The following is a 24657-nucleotide window of genomic DNA, read 5'->3' as shown; positions in this document are numbered from 1 at the left end:
TAAACATATGAGGACACCAGTTTATCTATGTAAAATCAGGTTTCAACACATGATAATGGTGAGAGTGTGAGTAACCTTAGATCACATAGTGTTAAAACATCTGAAAGCCACTGACAGGCACCATAAACAAACAAACAAACAAATAAATATTGCTACTGTGGTTTGACATAATGTTGACATAGCCTCTTATTTTGTTGACAAAATGACAAAATTGTCATATGACAACATTCTGTTCAATAACTTTAAATTCATTAAAATAATATCAAGAAATATCTGTTAAAATGTAATTCATACTCACTGAGAGGTGTTGCTGGCCCTTTAAGATGTCGCAACAGCTGTGACTGGACCAAGTGTGTTAGCTTTAACTCATAGCAGGGAGCTCAGAACAGCCTTTCAGTACTGGATCCAATCAGGCAAGTAGCACTGACACTGGTGAAACCCCCCCCCCCTCCCAGATGTTACACATACACACAGCCTGAGGAACTTTCACTAATTCTCACACATTCACACTCACCTGCAGATGTAATTTTAACTCTAGAGTCATGAGTATAATGACAGAGCAAGCAACGATCACCAGACCTCTGACATCCTCCAAACGGCACAAAAGTGTGAGGAAGAACTCCAGAAGAATCTACTCAGCTTACCAAGACAATGCAGGGTAAGTCTCATACACCCAAACATCTTACACGCCAGCTGAACAGATGCTACTGTGTACATTTGTTTTTCAAAAGGTTCAGTTTTTTATCCTGAGATTTAAACATAACCATAAAATTAGTTTTGGAAAATGTGACTATTCTTTTACATGTTTTACTTGTCATTGTAATTCACGCAGTTACATGCATTTTGTTCATGTGCATTATATATATATGCTTTATATATAAATTATATAAATGTGCTGATAATATTGTATTGTTGGTGTATGCAAATTGTTGCTTTATGTGAGATTATTTAGTTAAATCATGCTGAATTGAACATTTTGTGTAAATAAACAGATTTTATGTACTGTACAGATATAGTTAAACAGAAATGTAGATGGAGTTTTACAGATGTACAAATGTAGATTTACAGATATGAAGATGCACTTTTACAGTTGTAGTTTAACAGATATGTAGATGCACTTTTACAGGTGTACACATGTAGTTTTACAGACGTGTCTATTTTTTATGAGACACAATGTCACATTTCATAGGGAGCTAAAAGTTGATCTCAATGTTGCAGCCTCGTATTCACACACAGAACTAGAGCGATGATGAGTTTCACAGTCTCGCCTTTTTATTTGACAGATTGATACCACTGTAACGTCTGTGCTCACAAATAGGTGCTATTTTCAGAAATACTGTTGCAAAATATTATTACTACAGCAAAACACGCATATATGCATGTTTTATGTAAACTCTCAGAAAAGATTTTTAAAACAACCAACCAAAAAAGATATTGCTTTATTTTCGATTTTTTGGATAAAAATGATTAAAACGTTCCAACAAATCGTCTTTGCCCACCAGGCCGTCTGATGACGAGGAGAAGGACGAGGTGCGAGTGGACAGTAACGACCCTGAGGAGATGTTTCAGAATATCCAGTACCAGAAGGAGATCATAGCGAACATCCGATCACGACCCTGGCCGATGCGTCGCAAACTTCGAGTCTTAAAGTAAGTCCCTGCAGAAATGGCTTGGAAATTATTATATTTTTGTGCTGAATTTTGACTCTATTATAGTCAATAATTAAGGCAAGTTATTGATACAATGCAATTGAATTAAACAACAAATTGAAGTAAACAACAATTAACATTCACAACTGAATAGCACCGACCTTATTTATGACACAGTACCTGAAGAACAAATTAATTTGACAGAGTAATTATTTCATAACGGATAGTCTCATCCCCTGCTTTCTCCTTCTAATACTATTATATAATACTAAGGGCACGTTCTCATTGCGACACACTGTCATGTAGAAATAAACCTGACTAATTGAGATTTTCCACGGACCAAGGACTCAGAAGTGAAAACATCGGCAGACATAGATATAACGGCAAACAACGGTACACGCTAACTCGAAACCGTTACACATTACACGTTGGCCACGAGTTGCTCGTTATTTGCTCGTTTCCAGCACTGTTCAAAGCCGCCGCATAAATCACGCGCAAAGTGCGTGCGCAGTTTTATTTCACCCCAAGGTCCGTGATATTCCGAGCGCGCGGTAACGGCCAGAGCTGCTGACTGGCAGGCTAGGCCTGCAACTTTCACCCGCGAGCTGAAGCTTTTACTGCCCTCCATAACAGGAGGGAAGATGCCGTGGTTCTGTGCGTGGCAGTAAACTTGGATCGCCCTCATTTCTAAGCCCCCTACACACTATAAGTAATGTAAACAGGCCGATCCTAGCTAGGCCCTTTAACATTCATTTGCATTTTCCCCTCATCAAATTCTCAGAGTGCAGATAATGTCACGCCGTAATGTGTTTATTATCCATTTATGACGATAGCCAGGATGTGATTTTTACAGGTTTTAGTTCGTAAAACGTCTACTGAGGGAAAATCCTGCTAAAAGCATGGTTGGTATCCCAGAGGGAAGCCTCCAGTAGTCATGTGTCCCGTGGGGCAGTAAAGCTCTGTATTAATGGCTTCATCACAGCCTACCACAGCATCACAGCAATAAATCCTGACTAGGATCACAGGGAGAAATAATGTGTTATGGCCCAGACTGCTGATTCTGGCTATCTGCATGTGTGTGTGTGTGTGTGTGTGTGTGTGTGTGTGTGTGTGTGTGTGACTGCTGATTCTGGCAACCTGTGTTTGTATGTGTGTATGTGCGCATGTGTGTGTGTGTGTGTGTGTGTGTGTGTGTGTGTTTGTGTGCTTCAGACAGGCCAGGGAGATCGTGTTGAAGTATGAAGGCCAACTGACCAGAACTCGGGGCTACCAGACTGCAGGGGCAGATGTACGTTGATTAAGTAATTTTTAACATCTCTCAAATTCACATAGTTGTTCCACAAGTCCGAACATCCCGTTCCTAAGATCGTGTATTGCCTGTGTCAGGACTGCCTGTCTGCGCTTCTGACTGACATCACACTGATGACATCAGTGCTCCCACACACATACTGCCCATGACCTAAGGCTCCGCCCTCCTCAAGTAGCCTTAAACACTATCCCAAATAACATAAACCCCCATACACTACCTGATCTAGAGAGCCCATGTGGGAATCTTACAGCCCATCAGTGGTGATCTTCAGACCTTGAATCATTATCTCCTTCCCTTTTGCCCCGCCTCACTCCTGACGGCATTATTGCATTACTCGTTCTCTTTTATCACTCTCACTTCCCTTTCTATATCAAGCTGCTTCTCTTTGCCCCATTCTCCTCTTCGGCTTGTCGCGAGTCACCGCACCTGTTCACGATTCCCCGCTCTGCCTGGGGTGCTCTGGGAGACCCTCATCCTGACACCCCCCTCTGATTGATGGCTTGCTTCTATGGTTCAGGTTTAATTAAAATGTCCCAGTGGCATTTGGGGAAGGCTACGCAAGCAGCATTAAAAATTAATTGACTTTTAAGCAAGATGTTGAATGTATAATTAAAGATATGGCTTCCTGGTTTATTGAAATCTGCACTTCTGTGCCTGCTTCCGTGTCTTACCTCTAAGACATTAAGACACAGCTGCTAATTTCATCCTGAAATCCATTACAGAATAGTCATTGGCTAAAGAAGTATGTGTGTGTGTGTGTGTGTGTGTGTGTGTGTGTGTGTGTGTGTGTGTGTGTGTGTGTGTGTGTGTGTGTGTGAGAGAGAGAGAGAGAGAGAGAGGGAGAGAGAGAGGCAGAAAAAGATGCAGAGATGCATGTTTACCTATAGCTGTTATAATAAATTCTATTTAGTTCCACTTAGTCACATGTTGTTGCCTTTACAGTTGCTGAAGAAGATTTCACGACTTCTCTACAACTTACTTGTTGTGTTCATACCATGGGAGATGAGAATTAAAAAGATTGAAAGTAAGAAAGTTTTATAATAAATTAAACATTGTACTGTCACGGTGTGAAGGAGGCGAATCTGAGACAAACGCAGAACATTTATTGACAACATTACAATTACAAAGACCAACAAAGAGCAAAACAAAAACAATAACAAGGGGAAACCGAGAGGCGGGTGAAAGAGGAAACAGAGGGTAAGCTAACAAGGGGGAGTGGCAACAGCAACAACAACAACAACAACAACAGTGACAGACACGCAACAACAAAGACACACACAGTGAACTGTACCAAGTAAGCCTATACAGTGGGTGAGCTGTGTCTTCAAGGGGCGTGTCAGGAGCCCTGCCTTTTGGGGGGGGACACATATACATACATACATACATACATACACAAACTCTCTCTCTTGGCTTCCCCTCCCTCGCACTGACATGTCCACTGTAAAACTAAACTGTTAAATCACGTTATCGTGTTAAACAGTGTTGAAGTATGAAACACCGATGTAGTGTTAAACAGTGTCATTCCAAATCCTCAATATGTGGCTTTAGTTTTGGACCCTTATGGTTATTTTTGCAGGTCACTTTGGATCCGGTGTGGCTTCCTACTTTATTTTCCTTCGCTGGCTTTTCGGCATAAACATTGTCCTCACCATTATGACCGGAGCGTTTATTGTCCTTCCTGAGGTTAGTAACTCCCTGCACTCACATCAACGCACCCCAACCATTTCTTAGAAACTTTCTCCATCTCATGTGCCTCGTTATGTGTAATTCTATACCTTTTAGAATTAAAAGGATTACGTGTGGGCTTATGACCTTATGAGGTTTTGTTCATCTCAGAAAAATCATATCAGCACGCAAAAGAAAGTTTATATGTGTCTCGAAGACCCATCGGTTTGGGCACATAGCCGCTGATGAACCACACCTTTTTTGTCAGAGGAAGAGAGGCTGGATTTATTTTGGTCACAAAGCAATTTCCCCTGTGCTGGTATCAGACACTAACCTCTATCAGTCATCGCTGCGTTTCTGTGCCCCCCCCAGCTCCTGGCCGGTGCTCCATTCGGCACCACACGCAGCAAAACCATCCCCAAAGACCAGGTCGCCTCCGCTCAAGACCTGGACACCATCTGGTCCCTAGGGGCAAGGCTTTTACTTCCTCTTCGTTCTTTAATGTGTTGGTAGTGTTCACGGTGATGGCGCGTGTGTCCTGTGTGTGTCCTCTGCTTGACCTCTGTGTGTCATGGGTGCCTGTGTGTGTCATGTCTGTGTCATAGGCACCTGTGCGTGTCTGTGCTCGTCATGTGCGGGTCATGTGTGTGTCATGTGTGTGTCATAGGCACTTGTGTATGTCTGTGCTCGTCATGTGCGGATCATGTGTGTGTCATGTATGTGTCATAGGCACCTGTGTATGTCTGTGCTCGTCATGTGTGGGTCATGTGTGGGTCATGTGTGTGTCATGTGTGTGTCATAGGCACCTGTGCGTGTCTGTGATCGTCGTGTGCGGGTCATGTGCGGGTCATGTGTGGGTCATGTGCGGGTCATGTGCGTGTCATGTGCACGTCATGTGTGTGTCATGTGCAGGTTTGATCTGTCTGCAGGGCTACCTGCAATACTCCGTACTCTTCTACGGCTACTATGGAAACGTGCGTAAGATCGGCAGCGCCGGCTACCGTCTGCCTCTGGCCTATTTTCTGGTTGGGATGGCTGTTTTTGCCTACAGTTTCATCACTCTGTTAAGAAAGTAATCATTAGAGATCACTGATTGATTACATGATAAGTGAGTGTATAAATAGATAGATTACAATAAAGTAAGCAATGTAACAACTCACAAAAGCAACTTGTAAGTAATAAAGAAATAGACATTTGAAGTAATGAGCATTTAATAACTTAACACAAGGTAAATATAAAATTTTCATTGAAATAATATTTTGCTTTTCTGAACTCCCATGTTTTGAAGTCAAAAACACATTGTTTTTAGATTTGCAATCACAGCGATTTCTTTATGCCCCACAGAATGGCGAAAAACTCGCGTCTGAGTCTGGCCAGTGCGTCCGATGAGAACTACACGTTCTGCTGGCGGATCTTCTGCGCGTGGGACTACCTGATTGGCAATCCTGAAGCGGCAGAGAGCAAAGGGGCGGCTATTGTTAATAACATCAGAGTGGGTGTCTCCAATTAGCCACGCTTCACATCACACTCGCCATCAGTCACGCCAGCCGACCAGCCGGTGACGCCAGTGCACTACAACATCGTCTACGCAGAGCTCCGAATGCTCCGTAGTGCCAATGCGTCAGAAGGGTTACCCACCTGCCTATAGAATTGTGTGTGTGTGTGTGTGTGTGTGTGTGTGTGTGTGTGTGTGTGTGTGTGTGTGTGTGTTAGCCTGCATATCTGTACATTTGAAACTGACATGCTCTTAATTTCTCATTATGAAGGAAGCCATCGTGGAAGAGCAGGAGAAGAAGAAAGACACAAGCCTGTAGGTGTTCAACTTCACTCCCTTCATCTGAATTCCCCAACCTATCCTGAGTCTTGCTCAAAATGCACCATCAGTGGCAAATCTATTCAGGGCTGCACAGGAGGGCAAAAGCTTTAGTTTTCCAGGGAGAGAACTGATGGGCTCGGTGGGTGAATTAAGGGTATTCGTGTTGTTGCTAGCTCCCCGCTAAAACCCTCGTGGTGCCTTGTGTGGAGTCTCGGGGGGTCTGATTTACTCCCCTGCCCAGATCAAGCACGGGCCAGCACGAGTGATGGTGGAGCATCCCATCGTATTTCATACACACAGTCCTTTACTGCAGGGGATCGCTGGCTCTAAATCGTCATTAGAGCTTCTTACATGTTAAAGTGGATTAATACACAGCGGGTATGCGTGCCCGTGCAAACACACACACGCACACGCACGCACACACACATTCAGAAACTCCTGCGTCTGCATCCCAAGCATACACACACTGTGGCCTGTTGTTCTGCTGTCCTCCATCATTTCTTTCGCCAAGGCTTTTATTTAATTCAACAAAACTGTATGCAAATTCACATGTACACATACATTTTCATTCACATTCACAACAAAAGAGCAGACGCTCATTTATGTGGCAACAAGTTGTCTCCATGGGAGGGATCCTTATGCTGGAATGTTGAGTGTAAGGATGCGGTTAAGCTCCTGTCAGAGGAAACACACACCAGGGTGTTTTATGTGTCCTGTAAGTATGTAATCAAGTAAGTGCAGGATTGGTAAATAATCAAGGGGCTCGGGATCATTCCAGTGATTCCTGAAGAGCAAATTGCATCAGTCCAGCTTCGCAAACCCAAATTAATTTTAATGTAACTTGTCTCCAAGATACATGTTCAACCAGCTAACGATACTGCAGTAAAAACAGTTCCAGGAAATGGTGGTACTCAGGAAGCTAAAATAAGCAGATATTTGCGTCCCCTTGAATTTCCTCAAAAATCAACAAAGACGAATGGTCCAGTATGTCTTCCTGAATAAAATGAAACTGCAATATTAAATCTCTCTTCAATATGAATTATGCAAAGAAAATCAATTGGTAAATTTACTGTTTTTTAAGGATGATTTCAAAGTATATATTTTCAATCTGTCATATTTTGATAAATATGCACTGCCTCTGCAAAGTAGTGGCCTGTGTATAAAGTGTATATGAATTCAGTTTATTAAAAATGCGCTGATCCGATAACAAGTTCATAAGACACAGCTCTGTTGCTGTTTCTACATATTAGTGGAATCCCAAAAAACCCAACAACACCAGCCCAATGGTCAGGATGTGGCAAATTGATAAAAGGCAGGAAATTGGCTAATGCAACGTGTGCGTAACAACAAATGGCTTATAGTGGTCTTCTAATAAAGTGGTTGGTGAGAGTATATGACAGGGAGCATTTAAATAATGGTGTAATATCAGTGAAATCCAGCTCATGAATATGTAAGAGGGTTCTTGGCACTTTCCCTGTGCAGTGCGGTCCTGATCAGCCTGCGTATCCTGGCGAACATCCTGGTCCTGCTGTCACTGGCAGGCAGCATCTATATCATCTACTTCGTGGTGGACCGCTCCCAGAAGCTGGAGCAACAGAAGGCAGAACTAACTTTATGGGAGAAGAATGAGGTTTGGTGTTGTTATTGTCAGTTTGACAGTCGTTTTCTTCAGTTTTCAAACATCTACTAGTTATTAAACCAGTGTTCCAACATTGGATAGGAACTACAGGGATATAAATATTATAAAAATGTTAGACATATTAGAATGGATTAAATACATGCTACACTTCAAAACTGAGATTTGATTTTCAGAGAAATAATAAGTGTAAAACTTTTGTTGTATACTAAGATTTGCAAAATGTTTTTTTCATGTTTGCAAAAGTGTCTTCGTTAATATTAGTAATGACTTTGACCTGAATAATGAATTTCCCTAAGCAGTATGTTAAAGCACATACTGAAAATGTGCATATAAGGTATATAAAGAGTATGTGTAGCTCTGTTTCTATGGTGTGTGTTACTGTATCCTCACTGTGTAACAGGTAAGTGTGGTAGTCTCCCTCATCACCATGATTGCCCCTTCGGCCTTTGAGCTTGTGGCCCAGTTGGAGATGTACCACCCCAGAACAAGCCTACGCTTCCAGCTGGCCAGGTTAGGCACTGCAGAAATGCCCAACGCTCATGTCTGTGCTTTTAAATCTCACTCAGTCTCTCACTGTTCCTGCTGGACTTTTCTGTGATTTTTTTAGGGTGTTGGTGTTGTATCTTGGCAACCTTTACAGTCTGATCATTGCCCTGTTGGACAAAGTGAATAGCATGAGTTCTGTACGTTGCCTTCATGAATTCACCTTTAATTATCCACCAGACCAAAATATTTCATATAACATTCTGGATTAATACATTTCAAATGTGGTTTAATTCTAAGCCAAGCTAAGTAGGTTCAGCTGGACTTTACAACATGTAAATTAACTCTGTTTATGTAAAGTCACCTACAGTCAGATTGTTTATTCTGATTTACTCCAGGGTCCAGGGAACTGGCCCAATTCTACATCTTACCTGGCCACAATCTCCACTATTTCATCCGAGACCAACCTGTCCACCGCTATCCCTGAGATTGTCGAAGTGAAGAATGGTACGTTCACCACAGCTGCCGTGGACCTGAATCGGACTGCTGCTGCCATGAAGAGTGCCATGTCTCCTGGGCCGCCCGCACCTGTGCTGACCGTACTGAACCAGACCGTCGTCTCTGGGTTCAGTCCCAGGAGCCAGCAGGATCAGTGCTGGGAGACCTATGTTGGGCAGGTGCGTTTCTCATTTTTACAAACTCATGGAAAGGATCAGGATCAGCTACAATGAAAGTGTAGTTAAACAGGCCAAGGTCAAGAGCAGAACAATGAAATAGCCAAACCGAGTCAAAAACAGTCCAGGTCAATACTAGAGACATAAAGCTTTTAAATTAAATAGGGAAGATCCAGAAACAGAGAAGAGACTTAGCTCAAACCAGTCAGAACCCCTGTCCTGCAGGAATTCACTGAATTCCATGAATACAATAGAATAAATAAGACTTCATCCATTTGAAATGCAGTAGGTAAACTCAGGAAACGAATAAATCAGACCCTGCTTGAAAATCTGCCACCATGATGTTGCTGGTATGGTCTAGGGAACTGGGCAGATCAAAGATAAAATCCTCTGCTTTGTGGGACTGAGTTAAAATTGGTACAGGGTCTAGCATGGCCTGGTGGTTAAGGAACTGGTCTTGTGACCGGAGGGTCGTGGGTTCGATCCTCAGACCTGAGGCCATGACTGAGGTGCCCCTGAGCAAGGCCCTTAACCCTCAATTGCTCACTTGTATAAAAAAATGAGATAAAAATGTAAGTCGCTCTGGATAAGGGCGTCTGCCAAATGCCATAAATGTAAATGTAAATGTAGCATGTGTTTGCCAGCAAGCAGAATATTGGAAGTCTTACACCGAGAGCACGTGGAACAGGGAACACATGAATGTCTCCAGTCCGTGAGTCCCACCAGTATCAATTGTAGATGAGTTGTTTAATGCAGCTTTCTCCCAGATGATCTGACATCAGAAAACAATGGGCCCGAGGTTCTCAGGCGATCCTGAAAAGGTTCGGGCACAAACGTTTAACCCAATGGATACCCTGTGGGCACTGTCAAGTGCTTCTAGCACCCGTTCGATCTCATCATTGATCTCCCACCAATAGATGAGAGCTGTACACCAGATAGAAGAAGGTCCTCAGATTCAGGACTGTATTCTCTGTATGTTGGGACTGACTCATTTGACCAAGTGCATGTATTTCTGTGAGGATGACTAAAGGATGGTTTGTGCCTTCCAGTCAATGTCGTTGGGTTTAATGTTGGCATGTCTAATGGCAAAGCTCCTGTTGGCTCTCCAATACCATAGATCCATTCAGCTGGTGTGAACTTGTGGGAATAAAGGGCTACAGGTTCTCATTTACAAGGATTGTCTATCGGTTGGAATGAGTTTGAAAACAGTCTCTGAAGCATCGTCTTTGTCTACAAAGGGTTTGACTATGTCAGGATGTTTTAGGACAGGTCATTAGCCTGAAGGCTTCTTCTGACTGGGGAGATCAATGCAATTTCCTGACCACTTCCTTCAAAATGTGAGTAAGGGGAGCAGCTATGTGATTAAATGTCCTGATAAAACATCTATAACAATTAGAAAATCCCAAAAATCATTGACAGTCTTTCACTGAACATAGTTCTGGCCTGCACATTGATAGATAACATGTTTCCTAATCATCTCCGACCATTACATTTACGAATGCCTGAAAGACGGAGGTGATATTGATGCCAAAAGGCATGACCCTGTACTCATAACACCCTCTAGTGGTAACTAAGGTCTTCCACTCATACTTTTCCTTGATGTGACTACATTACATGTGCTTCTAAGATCTAGTTTAGTAAATCTCTTAACAGTTCTAGGGCCACTATGATGAGATACCATATTTCCTGGTTATTTGACTGAGACCCTGATAATCGATACAGGAATGAAGGCGCCATCCTTCTTTTTGACAAAGAAGAATCTGGAGGCCACAGGAGAGATTGAAGGTTGAATTAAGACCTGAGCTGAAATCTCCTGGATCTGAGATTCCATAGCTCGTTTCTCCTACTGAGTGAGAGGCTAGATAGACACCGTTGAGAGAGTGGTGCCTTCAACAAGATCGATTGAACAGTCATAGGAACGACGAGGGGGAAGCTGTGTGGCACTCGGCTTGCTGAATACCTCCTTGACGCCATTATATGCAGAAAGGATATTGACCGGTGAATCAGAGTCAGGGCTTTCAGTGGTGGTCCACTGCACCTTGAGGGCAGGGAACTGTAAACTCTAAACAGTAAGGTGACTACAACAATAAATCTTGATCTGGCCCTTAATGAGGGGGTCATGTCACTCTAACTAGGGCAAATCTAATATAACAGAACATTCAGAGGAGTCAGTGACAAGGAAAGTAATGAATTCCATTTGAAGAACACTGCTGGTTAGTTTCATGGTCTGTGTTTGAAGAACACTGCTTGTTTCATGGTTTGTGTTTGAAGAACACTGCTTGTTTCATGGTCTGTGTTTGAAGAGACATGGAAGCAGCTTCTACTGGACCTCCATCCAGGGCTTCAACCTTCAGGGACTTCCACAGTGGTTCAGACATCTAGAGTTCTTCAACTGAGCGTGGAGGAAGCATAGATGGTCATACTAACCCTACAACTAATATCCTGAATTCACAAGCATATTCTAAGCATACTCAATTCTACTGGGAAATTTTAGGCAGTAAATCTCTGCCTGTTCTACATTCATACAGGTAACTGAGAGGAGCATAGTGAAAACCGTCAAACTTACCTGGCTTACTTACAGGAAAAGTAGTAGAGAACACCACAGGTGAGACAGGTGACACTGGAGTGTTGTTCGTAGTAGCCGCTACACTTGTAGCTGAGTAGTTAGATCTGTCATGCAGCTGGACAACTGTACCATTGTCATCTGTGGCTGTAGCTTCATCAAGTGAACCCCTGCTGTGCACCCTAGTGCTGTTAGTTACCCCTGTAGTGTAGTCAGGGCTTTGAGTGATGCCTGCCATCCACAATGTGCACTGGGCGATGTATCTTATAATGAACCAGAAACAGAATGCTTGCAGATATACGCTAATGTGTATATGCTATATATACTCTAATTCAGTGTAATACAGTAACATAGTGAAATAACAGAACAATGACATTTCAAAAGCAAAGGAACAGAGTCAGAAAAAAGTCCAAGTCAAAGCCAGAGAAAAACAAACACAAAGCTACCAAATCCAATAGGGAAAATCTAAAAACAGAGTACAAAAAACCTTAACCAATCAAAACAAAGTGAAACATTTGGTGTGCACTGAAAGAACTGGGTCAGTACTTTACACTGAAATGAAATAGGTCTTCATAGATAGGACAACAAGGAACAGGTATACCAATTAATATTACAGGGAGAATGAGATGACTGTAGTGATGATTGAGCATAAAGGTCCACTTTATGCCCCTGGGAATTCTGGTAAGTGTAGTAAGGTGCAGACCAGCTTACAGGACCAGAGAGAAGTGTGACAATTGATTAAGAAATGAGTATCCTACTAATCCTTTGGGAAGTGCTGTTTCTACATTATTACAAAATTACAATTTAGTCTGATTTATTGGTACATTGTATACCATGACTTTTGTATCAGGGCACCTTAGGACAAACAGAAGCATCAAACATTAATACAATCCTTATAAGAAATGCAGTTTTCAAAAATAAATAAAAAAATAAACCAAACTGTTTTCTTTTGTTCAATTCAAACACCAATCATTGTTAAGCATATTTAAGCTACTACGCTCCACCAATGTTTATGACAGCACTCCGGCTAACAACCACTCAGCAACTCCCGCAGTAGATCATGTGTTTAAGCTAGCCAATGAACTCTCATTCTCCGAACAGCTATTGTGGATAAGACATTAATGCTGACAAGGGAGGAAAATGAAAATGCATTGTCCTGTAGTAATTGTCTTCCTCTAGATGGCAATGAAATGGCTATGGATTGGATACATGGATTGAAATGTACAGCCAGACAGTTACTTAATGAAACTATCAGTACACTAAGACAGCGTGCATCAATTCTGCTGGATGAAATCCATACAGCTGATTTAATGTTCTTTCTTCAGGGCCCTTCTAAAGCTCTTCTAGGGGAGTAGAGTTACAAGGGGAAGGGATGGAGCCGTGCTGCCCTCAATGTGTTTACCGCTCATTTCATACACAGGAAATGCTGAAACTCTCGATCATCGATATGATCTTCACCGTCGCAAGTATTCTGCTGATTGATTTCATCAGGGGCCTGGTGGTCCGATACCTGAGCGATTGCTGCTGCTGGGACTTGGAGAGCAAGTTTGTGAGTTCACAAACGTTCATGCATCACGTGATGAGCAAACGGAGTCATTTATCGTCAAAATAAATCTGTGTCAGTTTTATTTTTTGCAAAAATGCTTCCGTCACCTTCTTTGTGAACGCAAACCGAGTTAGCTTATGTATGTCTCCCTCTCTTACAGCCGGAATATGGTGAATTCAAGATAGCTGAAAATGTCCTCCATTTGATATACAACCAGGGCATGATATGGTATGTAATTAATTTTAATTATCGCAAGTTTATTATATGACTACAGCTGGGAAGAGCCCTTACTTCTAAAGTGCAAACCAAATTACCACAAACCAGAAATGTTTTTCATTCACTTTTGTGTCATAACATCCCGCAGCACTGTCCCTCAGTGTGACCCTCCAACCTCTTAATATTTCCACTTCATTTTACCCACAGTCCTCACAAGGACACACATCGCTCTGCTGGCCCTTGGGTCTATAATCTCTTCATAATGGCTTGTCTTTGGCTGGTGTCCGTGGCAGCGGCACGGCCAATGGGAGAGTGCCGTGAGTGTAAATCTTGCCTTTTATGTCCTTTTCATTGGCCCTGTAGGATGGGGGCATTCTTCTCGCCCTGCCTACCCGCCTTCAACGTCCTGAAGCTGATCGGACTCATGTACCTGAGGAGCTGGGCGGTGCTCACCTGCAACGTGCCCCATCAGCAGGTCTTCCGTGCATCCAGGTCTGCAACCAGAAGGCATTAGTGGATAACGGTCCTTCTCACTGATCTGTGGGCCAGTGGGCTCATCCTCTATATCTCTGTTACTCTGAGTCATGCCCTGTTCAGCCACTATTAGTACAAAACTCAGCGAGCCTGAATAGTCCAGTTAAACTATTCCTCCTTTTCATTCTAAGCTCATAATCTGGCAAGTTGAAGAGAGGTAGAGAGAGTGATGGGGAGAGGTGAAAGAGTGGAATAGACAGATGAGAAAGAGTGAGAGCCAAAAAGAAAATGGTGGGAAGAGGCAGAGAAAGATCTGATTGGTCTGAGCGGTCTGATCATTGCAGTCACTTCATTGTTCTCTTGTTCTGTTTCCCTCTTCTCCTCTCCCTCTCGCTGTCTTTTCCTATTTCCTGCATATTCCTCTTTCCTTCTCACTCCCTCTATCTTCATCTTTCATTCTCTTCCCCGCCCTGTTTGATTTATTTAATGGCTATGTTGTCGTAGCCTCTTGCCAGCTTATCGGTCATTCACAGATGTGAGGAGAAGCTGCCATCAATTATCTCCACTTCATCTTCTCTCAAATTCGAGTCCTTCACAACTAACCACGCCCCTGCTGCGGGCAGAGAGCCGATTACAACTCATCAAATGATAATTAGAAAAAGAGTGAACAGAGCACATTCATTATTGAAGTGCATCCAAGAATCTGATAACTGCAGAGTCCTGTTTCTGTTGATCTGAAGGAACAGTAGAGGCGCATAAAAACTGCTGATTAAAGCCTGCAGGCGGAGATTCGGTACACATCTCAGATCCTCATTTCCGAAGTGTATCTCTTTGTTGAAGCAGTTCAGATTGGATTCCTAGATTGGTAGATTATAGCTTGATACACAATATGCATCCATTTGCTTATCAAATAATGAATGCAATGCATTCTGGGTGTTGGGTGGGGGTTGTTTGTATTCGCAGGTCAAATAATTTCTACCTGGCCATGCTGCTCTTCATGCTGTTTCTGTGCATGCTGCCGACCATCTTCGCCATCGTGAGGTACAGGCCGTCACGACACTGCGGACCTTTCAGGTAAATTATCCCGATGGAGCTCAACCTGACGGGCAAAACGTGCGTGTGCATGATTTTCGACCACTTTCATTAGGCCGTGCCATTTCATCTTTGTCAGCAGCCCCATATAAACCAGTTCTTATCAAGATAAAAGATTTCTGTGCTGTTTAACGTGCTTACTTTTGCTGCAGTGCAGTGATACGTATGATTTTAGAGGACCACTTTAAGATGACTTCTGTTACAAAAGACCTTTAGTAGTAAAAGTGAATCATTTTGAGACATTTGACTAAACTGCTACTTCCCTCCTGCCTTTGTAGTGATCAAGAGAAGATTTACGACATCATCTCCGAGACCATAGACAAGGATTTCCCCCTGTGGTTCAGCAAGGTGATGAGTTACGTCACCAGTCCTGTGGTGGTCCTGCCCGCCCTTCTGCTCCTCTTGTAGGTCACCCTGTCGTGATGGCGTTTTACTAGGGACACTCACCTCACAAAAATAAATATGGCAGAATCTTAAAGTCTGAGTCCTCTACCAGGAACTAAAGAATGTGTCACTCAGCCGGCATTCAGTGCCTTCAAAAATCAATAGTATCAATAATAATCAATAATAAACAGGTGAACAATATTTTTCAAAGTTAAAGCAGTAGCATTAGTGAAGCTATTGCACAGAAAATCTAAATTAAAACTGAATCATGTTTTAGTGGACAAGGGACATCAACAAATAATATGGCGCATTAGCAAACGTGTCGCTACATGGTGTCGTAATCTACAGTGCAGTTTGTTTCAGGCAAGTCGTCTTCAGCATCCAGTTTCTGAACATCTGATGAACGAGGAACACAAACAGTTCCCGGTAGCAGACGCAGACTTTTGCTCCGCTGAACCGTACACCATTAAATGAACGTGTCGCGTTTGGGCCGTCCTCCTCCGCCACGTGTGCGTGACGTTTTCTCTGTGGTGCCTCTCCGCCACGTTTGTTTCCCAGCATGCTAATCTACTACCTCCAGTCCATTGCCCGCTCGCTCAAATTCACCAACAGTCAGCTCCGCCTACAGCTCCAGACCGTGAGTCACATGACCACGAGCCATACGCACACATTGCGGCAGAACTGCCTATTACCGCTTTTCCCATTTATTTCTCGTTGCCCAGAACGTGATTTCAGTATTTCTTTGCCACAGGACCGCACCGACGATAAGAAGAAAGTGGCTGCAGGTAACCCACACGATGGTGAAAGGACGACTTCAGCCAAAAACGCAAACGTTGGTGATAATACTCGAGCATTGGGAGGACCAGGTCAACTGCTCCTCTGTACAGTCGGATGAATCGTTTTGCGTTCCAGCTAACATCATTACATAATTCATACACAGCAAGTCCACTGTTGAATGAATACTTGCAATGTTTACTTGTGTCCAGTTTGGGGCAGTTTGGGTTTGATCTGAATTAGAATTAGAAAATTACAGATGTTTCAATGAAGAGAAATGAGCACTCGGGAGGATTTTCAGAGAGACTCATGGATGCTTTCTTAACTTACAGTGGCATTACAGACATTACACACGAATATCCCAGGTTCAAATGTGCTCTGAATAGACACAATTTGTTAATTCTACACTATTACACTCCGGTCCCCAATGGTCACCTCAAAAACACAGTTCATAATTGACATGAATCTACTGATTTGAAATATTATATAACAGACTGATGCAGACCGTCCATAAGCCAATTACTACCAGTACTTATGGCTACCTTATACACTGTATACACTCCCTGTACATCACCCCATATGTGTCATGCCATCATAATTCAGCAGACATGTGTTGGTGCATATGTTCCCCTCAGCCCGCCTCCAGTCCCCTGAGGGCGGCAACAAAAAGCCCGAGCAAGAGAGCGACATCACCAGCGTGGAGTCGCCCGCCTGCTCCACCTCCCCCCTGCGCCGCAACGGCACCGTCACCAACTTCCAGTCGCCCGCTCAACACAGCAACAGCATTCGCACCATCGCGCAGTCGGCCTCGCGGGCCGAGGTGAGGACCGCCACCCCCACCGCCACCGCCACCCGGAGCCCGTCCGTGCCGGTACGCCCCAAACCCAGGAAGGAGCTGGCGCCCACCAGGTCTGCACTTGCAAGCCACGCCCACCTTTGACCTGTCATAATGTCAGTGCATTTGCTTCCCATGATTCACCGCTCCTCTGTGTCCCACCGGCTCCCATCTTTGGCCGTGTAGCGCTTACAGGGTGTTTGGCAGCCCCCGGGTTCCCCAGAGACACATTCACATGGTGGAGTACATCCCCATCAGGTTTGGCTTTCTCTTAAAGCTTTAGATCGGCCCTGAAAATGCAGTGCGATTGGTTAATGAACAGACAAATTATAAATTATTCAAGCATAATTTATTTCCTTTGAATCGGGGGACACTTTAATGCCCCTTTGGCTTGTAATGAATTCATAGCTCATAATCGTCTAGAATGTGTGTCCATTTAAATGCGCTGTTGCTTTTGAGCACCTTGGGGATTTGGGAGGGGGGATTGGACGTACTACAAAAGAATCAGTGGACCAAACTAAAAAAGGCACTTCATTGCACTGTCATTTGTTGATTTACTCATTATCTAAGGCGTTTCTTGACACCTTAAAGCATCTGCCATCCCATTGAAGGCTTCACAGCCTAAAAGCAAAATACATCATCATTCACCCAAAGTTAAGCACATTAAACGCTAATGGATTGTGCCACTAGCACATTGGTCAGGCTCTGTATGTGGTTTTCTCAGGCATGCGAGCTATCTGGGAGGGTCCAGCGGTTCGTGTCGCTCCAAGTCCTACCACCAGATGGCCTACAGCCCGTCCGTGCGCTACTCCGAGAGCGTTCACTCCGACCCGATCTTCCGGAAGGGGCTGCGGCCCATCCTCGCCGAGCCCGCCATCGTCACGACGGCGGGTTACATGGGCCGGCGGACCCACACCACCCGCTACGTCATCGTCAACGAGCATGAGCCGCGCAAAAAGATAATAAGGCCCGGCATGCGTTCCTCCCGCCACTACCGCGTGTTGGATGAGCCCGCCGAGATCGTAGAGCTCTACCCGCGCAACACCAAGCGCTACACCCTCCGCCCTCCCCACCGCAGCCAGCCACCCCACCTCAGCGAGGAGGAGGAGGAGGAAGAGGCCAAGGACGTAGGGCGGAGAGCGCCCGGCCAATCGCACCGGCCCAAGTCCCTGTCCGACCTCCGCCAGTCCGCACGCTTTTACATCGGGGACACGCTGGACGGCCGTGCGGCTCCGGGCTTGTACGGTGAGGAAGAGGAGGGAGATTACGCCGAGCACTGGATGGAGGAAGGCTCACGCTCACGTTCGCGGACGAGCCTGAAGGTCCCGGAGGCATCGCAGGCACACGGAGAGCAGCACGTCAAACCCAAGAGCAAACACAAGGGGGAGCCCTCCATCACCGAGTCCGATTCTGCCTCTCTGGCTTCTAGCAGTGACCAACAGAACAGCAGTACTGACCAGTACATTCAGGTCATCCACAACAAGGAAAAGTACCTGAAACCCAACACCAAGGTGACCAAAAAAAAGTCCAAACCCAGTGGTGAACTGAATGTGCCTGGGGCCAGTGATCTTGTGTGCTCAAAGGTTTGACTCATTTGTTAGTATTGAAGCTGGTGTTGATGAGCTTATTTTATTTCATTTTCTAAAGGTTCCTGTATGTGCACACTTAATGCCTTGTTGTAAAGCACATATTGTAGACTAGGCTACAATGATCAAAGGGAGAAGCTGTATTTTGCACGAATTAAGTGTACATTTGCTTAAATGTTTGATAGATAGATAGATAGATAGATAGATAGATAGATAGATAGATAGATAGATAGATAGATAGATAGATAGATAGATAGATAGATAGATAGATAGATAGATAGATATTCTGTATGCAGTACTACAAATATAAATGTGTTCATGACATAAACACATAAAATCACTAGGCATCAAGTTAATTCGATTAATTAATCAATTAATTAGTCTAATAATATGTTTATATGATTTTATTGGCAATGAACACGGGTTAAAAAGGCAATGAAGTGTGGACAGAAACCTGAGAGCAATACACCCACATATAACAGGAAAATGGCACAGTACAACTGCATTTCCCACAATGCAAGGTTTGACGTTCCGATAACTACGGAAACGAAAATATCCACATAATCCGAAAGGAAAAGAATATCCATTCCTGTTACTGTCAACTGATTGAGACCCTACACAATGGAAATGATGTGCAACGTTATTTACAATATGATAATCCGCCGTTAGTAATCATTCACGATGTGCCTGTAAGAAACACATCGCCACATTGACTGGACTGGAACAAGTGAATGGGTCAGCGTTCCCAAATACCGGGTGTACAGTCGGTGTGATGTGAGTTTAGGGAACGAATTAAGACGTTGAGAATTATAGCAAGGCTCCAGCAACCGACCTGACACGTATTAGCCAGCCGGTCGCTTGACCACTCGGTGTGTGCTCCAGAAGAAAGAGTCGACAATTATGGATTATCAAGAAAAGGCCAATTCCGTCGCAGATCACCTTTTAAACTACAGCAAAGACGAATCCGGTTGGAAGATCTGCAAGAAGACGGTGAGTACCGACAGGTCACTGTGTTTGGTGATGAAATAAAGTCGGCTGTCAAATGAAATGATGTGTGGTGTCTGTTTAGAATGAAGTAGTGGTATATTGGAGACCGTCTTCTGAATTCAGTGGGAATGTGTAAGTAGTCCAACACGTTATGACTCCTTATTAAACCATATGACGTGTAGGGAACCGTATTGAAATTACTGTTTGGTTTTCTATTTAAAAATACATATTTTCTTTGTTTTATTTCAAAAGCAAAGCACTCCTGGTTGATGTGGGTGTGATTTTGGCAGGTACAAGGGGGAGGCGCAGATCAGTGGTTGTCCCCAGAAAGTGTGGCAGTGCTTGAGACCCGATCCAGACGGGCTCCGCGTTAAATGGGACGACAACGTCAAGAAGTTCGAGCTCCTCGAAGAAGTTTCACCGGTACGTTCAGAGCAAAGGTGTATTCGGTTGATTTCGTTCGTCCTGTTAAAAGAGCTTGTTTGATAGCATTCCTGGAATAGCCTTTTAATTGTGAACGCCAACGACACTGTAATCCCATATTAAGACTCTTTAATTGACTCAAGACATGAACTGTAGCTGTGGTTGTAGGACAGCAGAGTTTAAGATGTCGTGTTGGTCAACCCCGAATAAAACATCATTTATGTGAAGTCAGTGTTTCCCCACACGTATAGGTGTGTGTCTGGTTGGCCATAAGCACATTTTCATTGGTGTAATTGCTTCTTTTCGTCAGGACATCTCAGTGTGCAGAACTGTGACTCCATCCGCAGCTATGGGCATTATATCTCCTCGAGACTTTGTGGACGTTATTTTGGTCCGGCGATATGAAGATGGCACTGTCACATCAAACGGTGCGTGGGACATTCTTGCTTTTTCCTCACAACCCAAGTCATGCCCCGTAGCCCTGATTATGATTTAGCATCATGATAAAAGAATAGCAGAGCCCAGATCTGCGTATCTCGGCGATGGGTTAATGTCCCGTTTCTCTCTGTAGCGACACATGTGAGCCACCCAGCCTGTCCTCCCCAGCCTGGCTACGTTCGTGGGTTCAACCATCCATGTGGCTGCTTTTGCGTGCCAGTTCTCGGGTAACCTACCGACGGTGCTGAAATCTTGCTCTGCTCGAATTGCCAACAGTAGTGCCTATGACGGCGTGTTGTATTTTCAGTAGCAGACAGTAGATGGCAGCAAAGAGCTATGATGCATTAGTAATGCCCTTTATAAAATGATATTTTGTAATATTGGGTCCAGATTGTATTTTCCTTACATGCTTTTTTATAATATTTATGAAATATTGTAATTTTGTATTTTGTAAAAAATAAAATAATAATAACTTGAACACATCTTGGAAAAATAGAGCATATATTAAATTAACAACATGAATATTAGAGTATAGTGAGAAGTGTGTCACTTCTATAACAGGCCTAATGCGTGATTTGGGCTTCGTGTCTGCTGTCTTACAGGCAAACGGACAGAACCAAACTGATCAGCTTCTTCCAGACTGATCTCGGAGGTCTGCTTCCACGTTCTGTTGTGGATTCGTTCTTCCCTTCCAGCATGATTGACTTCTACGCCAACCTCACCAAAGCTGTCAAAGCCCTCAAGTAACATCCAAAGCACTTTCTCCAGAAGATCCTCTTTTTTCAACAAAAACCTAGACATGGAATCATTTTAGTGTGGTGCACTTATGTTTTTCAATAATTATTCAAGTTTTAGTTTGTATTTCAGATACAAAAGTGAGAGGAATAGTGGAGTCAAATAGAAATGTAACTTAAACCAATCTCTATCTTCTGTACAGAAATAGTAATGCATCTTACAGCAGATTCATATGCAATTTCCTCTCCTTCAGAGGTTGTAGCCGTTCATTTCAGTAGTTTGGCAATCCAGGCAACACAACTAACTGGAGCTCCATTTTAACTGCTAAGAAAAGTGCAGGTTAATCGAGTCAACAAAAAATTTTTAACTAACTCTCTTAAGTCCTAGTTATCATTGGTGATAAAAGCTTGTAATATACTATTAATCATGGTGCATATGATATACATATGATAGTCATATTAATGGCAAAGGATAACTGGACTTCGCAGGGTTAAGCACATTCGTAGTTTACGTTACCTATTAGGGACACGGACTCTGTCAATGTCAATGGGATTTAACAAGCGCACTTTGCACGGGGTGAGTGGAAAGGTGTCGCGACCTTCACCACGGGTCAAAGATGACCAGTGAAATAAACACGCCTTACCTCAGTATTTTTGCAGAATTACAATGAAAGAATACTGAGCTTCTGGATGAAACAACTAACAACTAATCAGTGAATCCCTTTCAGGTGGTATATGATGTGATAGAATGTCATTTGCTCATTACTTTTGTCATAAGCACTTTATGGCCTGAACTGAGCTAAACAGTTGGAGCGTCTCCTTGAGGCCGACCTGAAGTCAAATGTATAAAGATACTTTCCTGCTCATAGCTATCTCTCAGAAACATGACCCGCCAAAAACATCCACTTCAACTACATACATTTGTTAATACAAGTATGATTTGTAGAATGTCTCTTTAAGGTAAAGAATTCATGTTCTAAAATGCAAACATGAACAACGGTTGTGCTCTCCTGTATCCTCTTCAGAACTGGCCATCAGACCTAAAACATTCCAGACCTCTGGTTTTTGTATATCCATATTTCAGCTTAGTTGTGGCCTTGGATAACAGCTACGGGACCATGAATTACAACTTGCATTGTGGCTCGTGAGCTTGGTCCTGGGATCTGTAGTTTCTACCACTGTTCCTTAGCATACAGACATGCCCCACAAACACCTGCCAAATCAACCTGACATGTTCATTAGGTTTTGTGATTTGACTTTTGAGCAGTTGATTATGTTTTTGTATCATAAAACAGGGCCAGGTTTCTCAATAGTTTGATAACACAAATATCATAGTAAAATGGTAAACGGTGTCAAACTGAATACACATTTAAAAGGATTTTAACACTAAGATGTGGTGCAGGTAGTTGTGTGTACATTTTTTTGTTTTATTTTATAAATAGTTTATATCTCTAACTTGTCTTTATTAAATATTATTAGTCCACAGTACTTTTTAACAAAACCACTCAGACAGTGGACTGAGACTGAGATTTCTTGAGCTTAATTAGTTCCAAAATGCTGGATTGTTATCCTGTTTAAGTGTCAGAACACGGCCTCATCGTCCGTCTCAACATCCGGTTGTCCTGGGGCGCCAGGACTTCTTAAATCGCACGCACAATTTTTAGAACCACGAAGCAGCTATTACTGTTACTTTGTCCACGCAGATGTTGAGGTGTTGACCTCAGACACACGGTGAATCCAGCCATTTTGATTTGCTGATGTTAATTCAGGTTCAGGAACAAATAGGGACCAACCCATATTTTTTAAATATTAATTGTTTGGAGAGTGAAAACAAGGTGTGTCTCCCTCTCCATATCTGTATTGTAGGTAGCATAAAGGAAGAGCTAAAAATGGCAAATTGCACTTGAATATTTGGAGATGGTCGTTTGGGTCCTGACGGTTATTGGCTAGCTAAGGAGACACCGGTGTGGAGTTGGGGTTGTTGTGCAGGTGGAGCCAAAGTGCTTTCTTCTGTAGTGAAGATGCAAAGGAGAAGAAACAGTGGTCAGGAATATCACTGTGATGTTTACACGCTAAAAACTTGAGTCATCTCAAGCTGCACAATGTCAAAGGGGTGATTGTCAGACATTTCTGTGTGTGCAATTGTTTGCGTGTGTGTATAATCCATTGCAATGTGCACGCAAGTCAGACATTAGTATGTGTTCCGTCTGGCGTCTTTCCTGGTGTTTCATTCAGAAGCATGTGTATTAAATGTTTTGGTCGCTGTGAGCATGATCATGGCCTTGCTGTATATTTAACAAACTATCATATCCAGTTTCGGGATATTACTATGCATGAATTATTATTTTTTTATCTTTTAAAAAAAATGTTTTGCTTGTTTTAACCATTTTCCTAGCGATTAATGCTGGATATTTAAAACTGGAACCAGTTGCTGCCAGCCAGCTTTAATGGAGCGTTGGTCTAACACACACAATGCCCTTAAGATGATCAATTTGGTGAAAACAAACACTTTGTGCTCTACAAGTACACATAAATGACAGCATTCTTGCATCATTGGCATGTATTAGTTTATCTCTTGCATTTATCAGTGATACAGCACTTAAATCATTTTTTAAATACCAAACTGATCAATTATTTCAGTTAATTATTTTATTAGGGTATTTTGAGGGGAAAAATACTCCAATTTTTTCAAACAATTCAAGGTATGCTCTTATTTATTAGGAACTTACTCTGTACAAAAGAAGAAATATTAATAACACCCAGTTTGTAATGGGAACTTGAAGCATTTTGGTGTACCATTTCTTTTAAGAACCTAAAAAAATAAATTAAATTCCCATTATTCTAATGATTAATAATGCTGTTTGTCTGAAATTATTGCAGTTGTCAAGAGGATACATTTCATTTGGGCCCTGTGTTTGGTTTTCTGTTCCTGTATGCATGTATTAAAACCATCAGATTAACACTCAAAATGAATGAGTTCATATAAGGTTCTGGTTAGATGTTTAGATGCTATACAAACAGTTTTAGGTCTCTATCTACAAGGTTTGTGCAAGTCTCACTGAAACAGACAAGTTCCCAGGAATCTCTGACCCTGTTTGTACAACAGTACAAAGCATGGTCATAATATCAATGTATATAAACATTTTGTTAATGTTAATACCCATATTAAAAAAAACATTTTAGCATTTTAGGTGTAATACACCAGTATGGGTGTGTGATGATGTGTGTGAAACACTCAAAAAGGGCCAGTTCTCTGTACACAACATGAGATTAAGAAATTATACAGAAATGTTTCTGTATAAAAAAAAAATGTTGGATTTTTTCTGTCTTAATGTGGTAAAGGCTTATGTGATGAGAAACAAGTGGGATC

At 42.8% G+C, this 24657-nt stretch overlaps 2 protein-coding genes across 3 annotated transcripts; both read left to right on the top strand.

The window, feature by feature from the left end:
• The first annotated feature begins 533 nt into the window (after nucleotides 1-533).
• tmc3 (transmembrane channel like 3) lies at nucleotides 534-16412 on the top strand. 2 transcript variants are annotated; one of them, XM_077023034.1, is made up of 18 exons: nucleotides 534-658; nucleotides 1503-1649; nucleotides 2862-2937; nucleotides 3901-3982; nucleotides 4535-4641; nucleotides 4996-5094; nucleotides 5553-5695; nucleotides 5968-6115; nucleotides 6390-6433; nucleotides 7922-8069; nucleotides 8479-8588; nucleotides 8686-8761; nucleotides 8960-9238; nucleotides 13219-13347; nucleotides 13505-13572; nucleotides 13924-14052; nucleotides 14998-15108; nucleotides 15405-15534. In XM_077023034.1, exons 1-18 carry the CDS (start codon nucleotides 543-545, stop codon nucleotides 15532-15534), a joined length of 2142 nt encoding a protein of 713 aa, XP_076879149.1. In that variant the 5' UTR covers nucleotides 534-542. The 2 variants fall into 2 exon arrangements, with proteins under 2 accessions (XP_076879149.1, XP_076879147.1); XM_077023032.1 differs by lacking the exons at nucleotides 534-658; nucleotides 1503-1649; nucleotides 2862-2937; ... (1 more) ...; nucleotides 4535-4641; nucleotides 4996-5094 and adding exons at nucleotides 16069-16147; nucleotides 16262-16412 and having other exon boundaries at nucleotides 5132-5695; nucleotides 15405-15530.
• Nucleotides 16413-18708: 2296 nt separating this feature from the next.
• Nucleotides 18709-24652, top strand: stard5 (StAR related lipid transfer domain containing 5). The gene is made up of 6 exons (XM_077023035.1): nucleotides 18709-19695; nucleotides 19775-19824; nucleotides 19983-20115; nucleotides 20426-20543; nucleotides 20687-20780; nucleotides 21156-24652. The coding sequence occupies exons 1-6, from the start codon at nucleotides 19606-19608 to the stop codon at nucleotides 21298-21300; spliced, it is 630 nt and encodes a 209-aa protein (XP_076879150.1). The 5' UTR covers nucleotides 18709-19605; the 3' UTR covers nucleotides 21301-24652.
• Nucleotides 24653-24657: the final 5 nt, after the last annotated feature.

The sequence above is a fragment of the Brachyhypopomus gauderio genome, chromosome 12, assembly GCF_052324685.1.
Source record: "Brachyhypopomus gauderio isolate BG-103 chromosome 12, BGAUD_0.2, whole genome shotgun sequence".
Classification (NCBI taxonomy): Eukaryota; Metazoa; Chordata; class Actinopteri; order Gymnotiformes; family Hypopomidae; genus Brachyhypopomus; species Brachyhypopomus gauderio.
The sequence above is the reverse complement of the archived record's forward strand: the minus strand, read 5'-3'. Positions and strand labels throughout refer to the sequence as shown.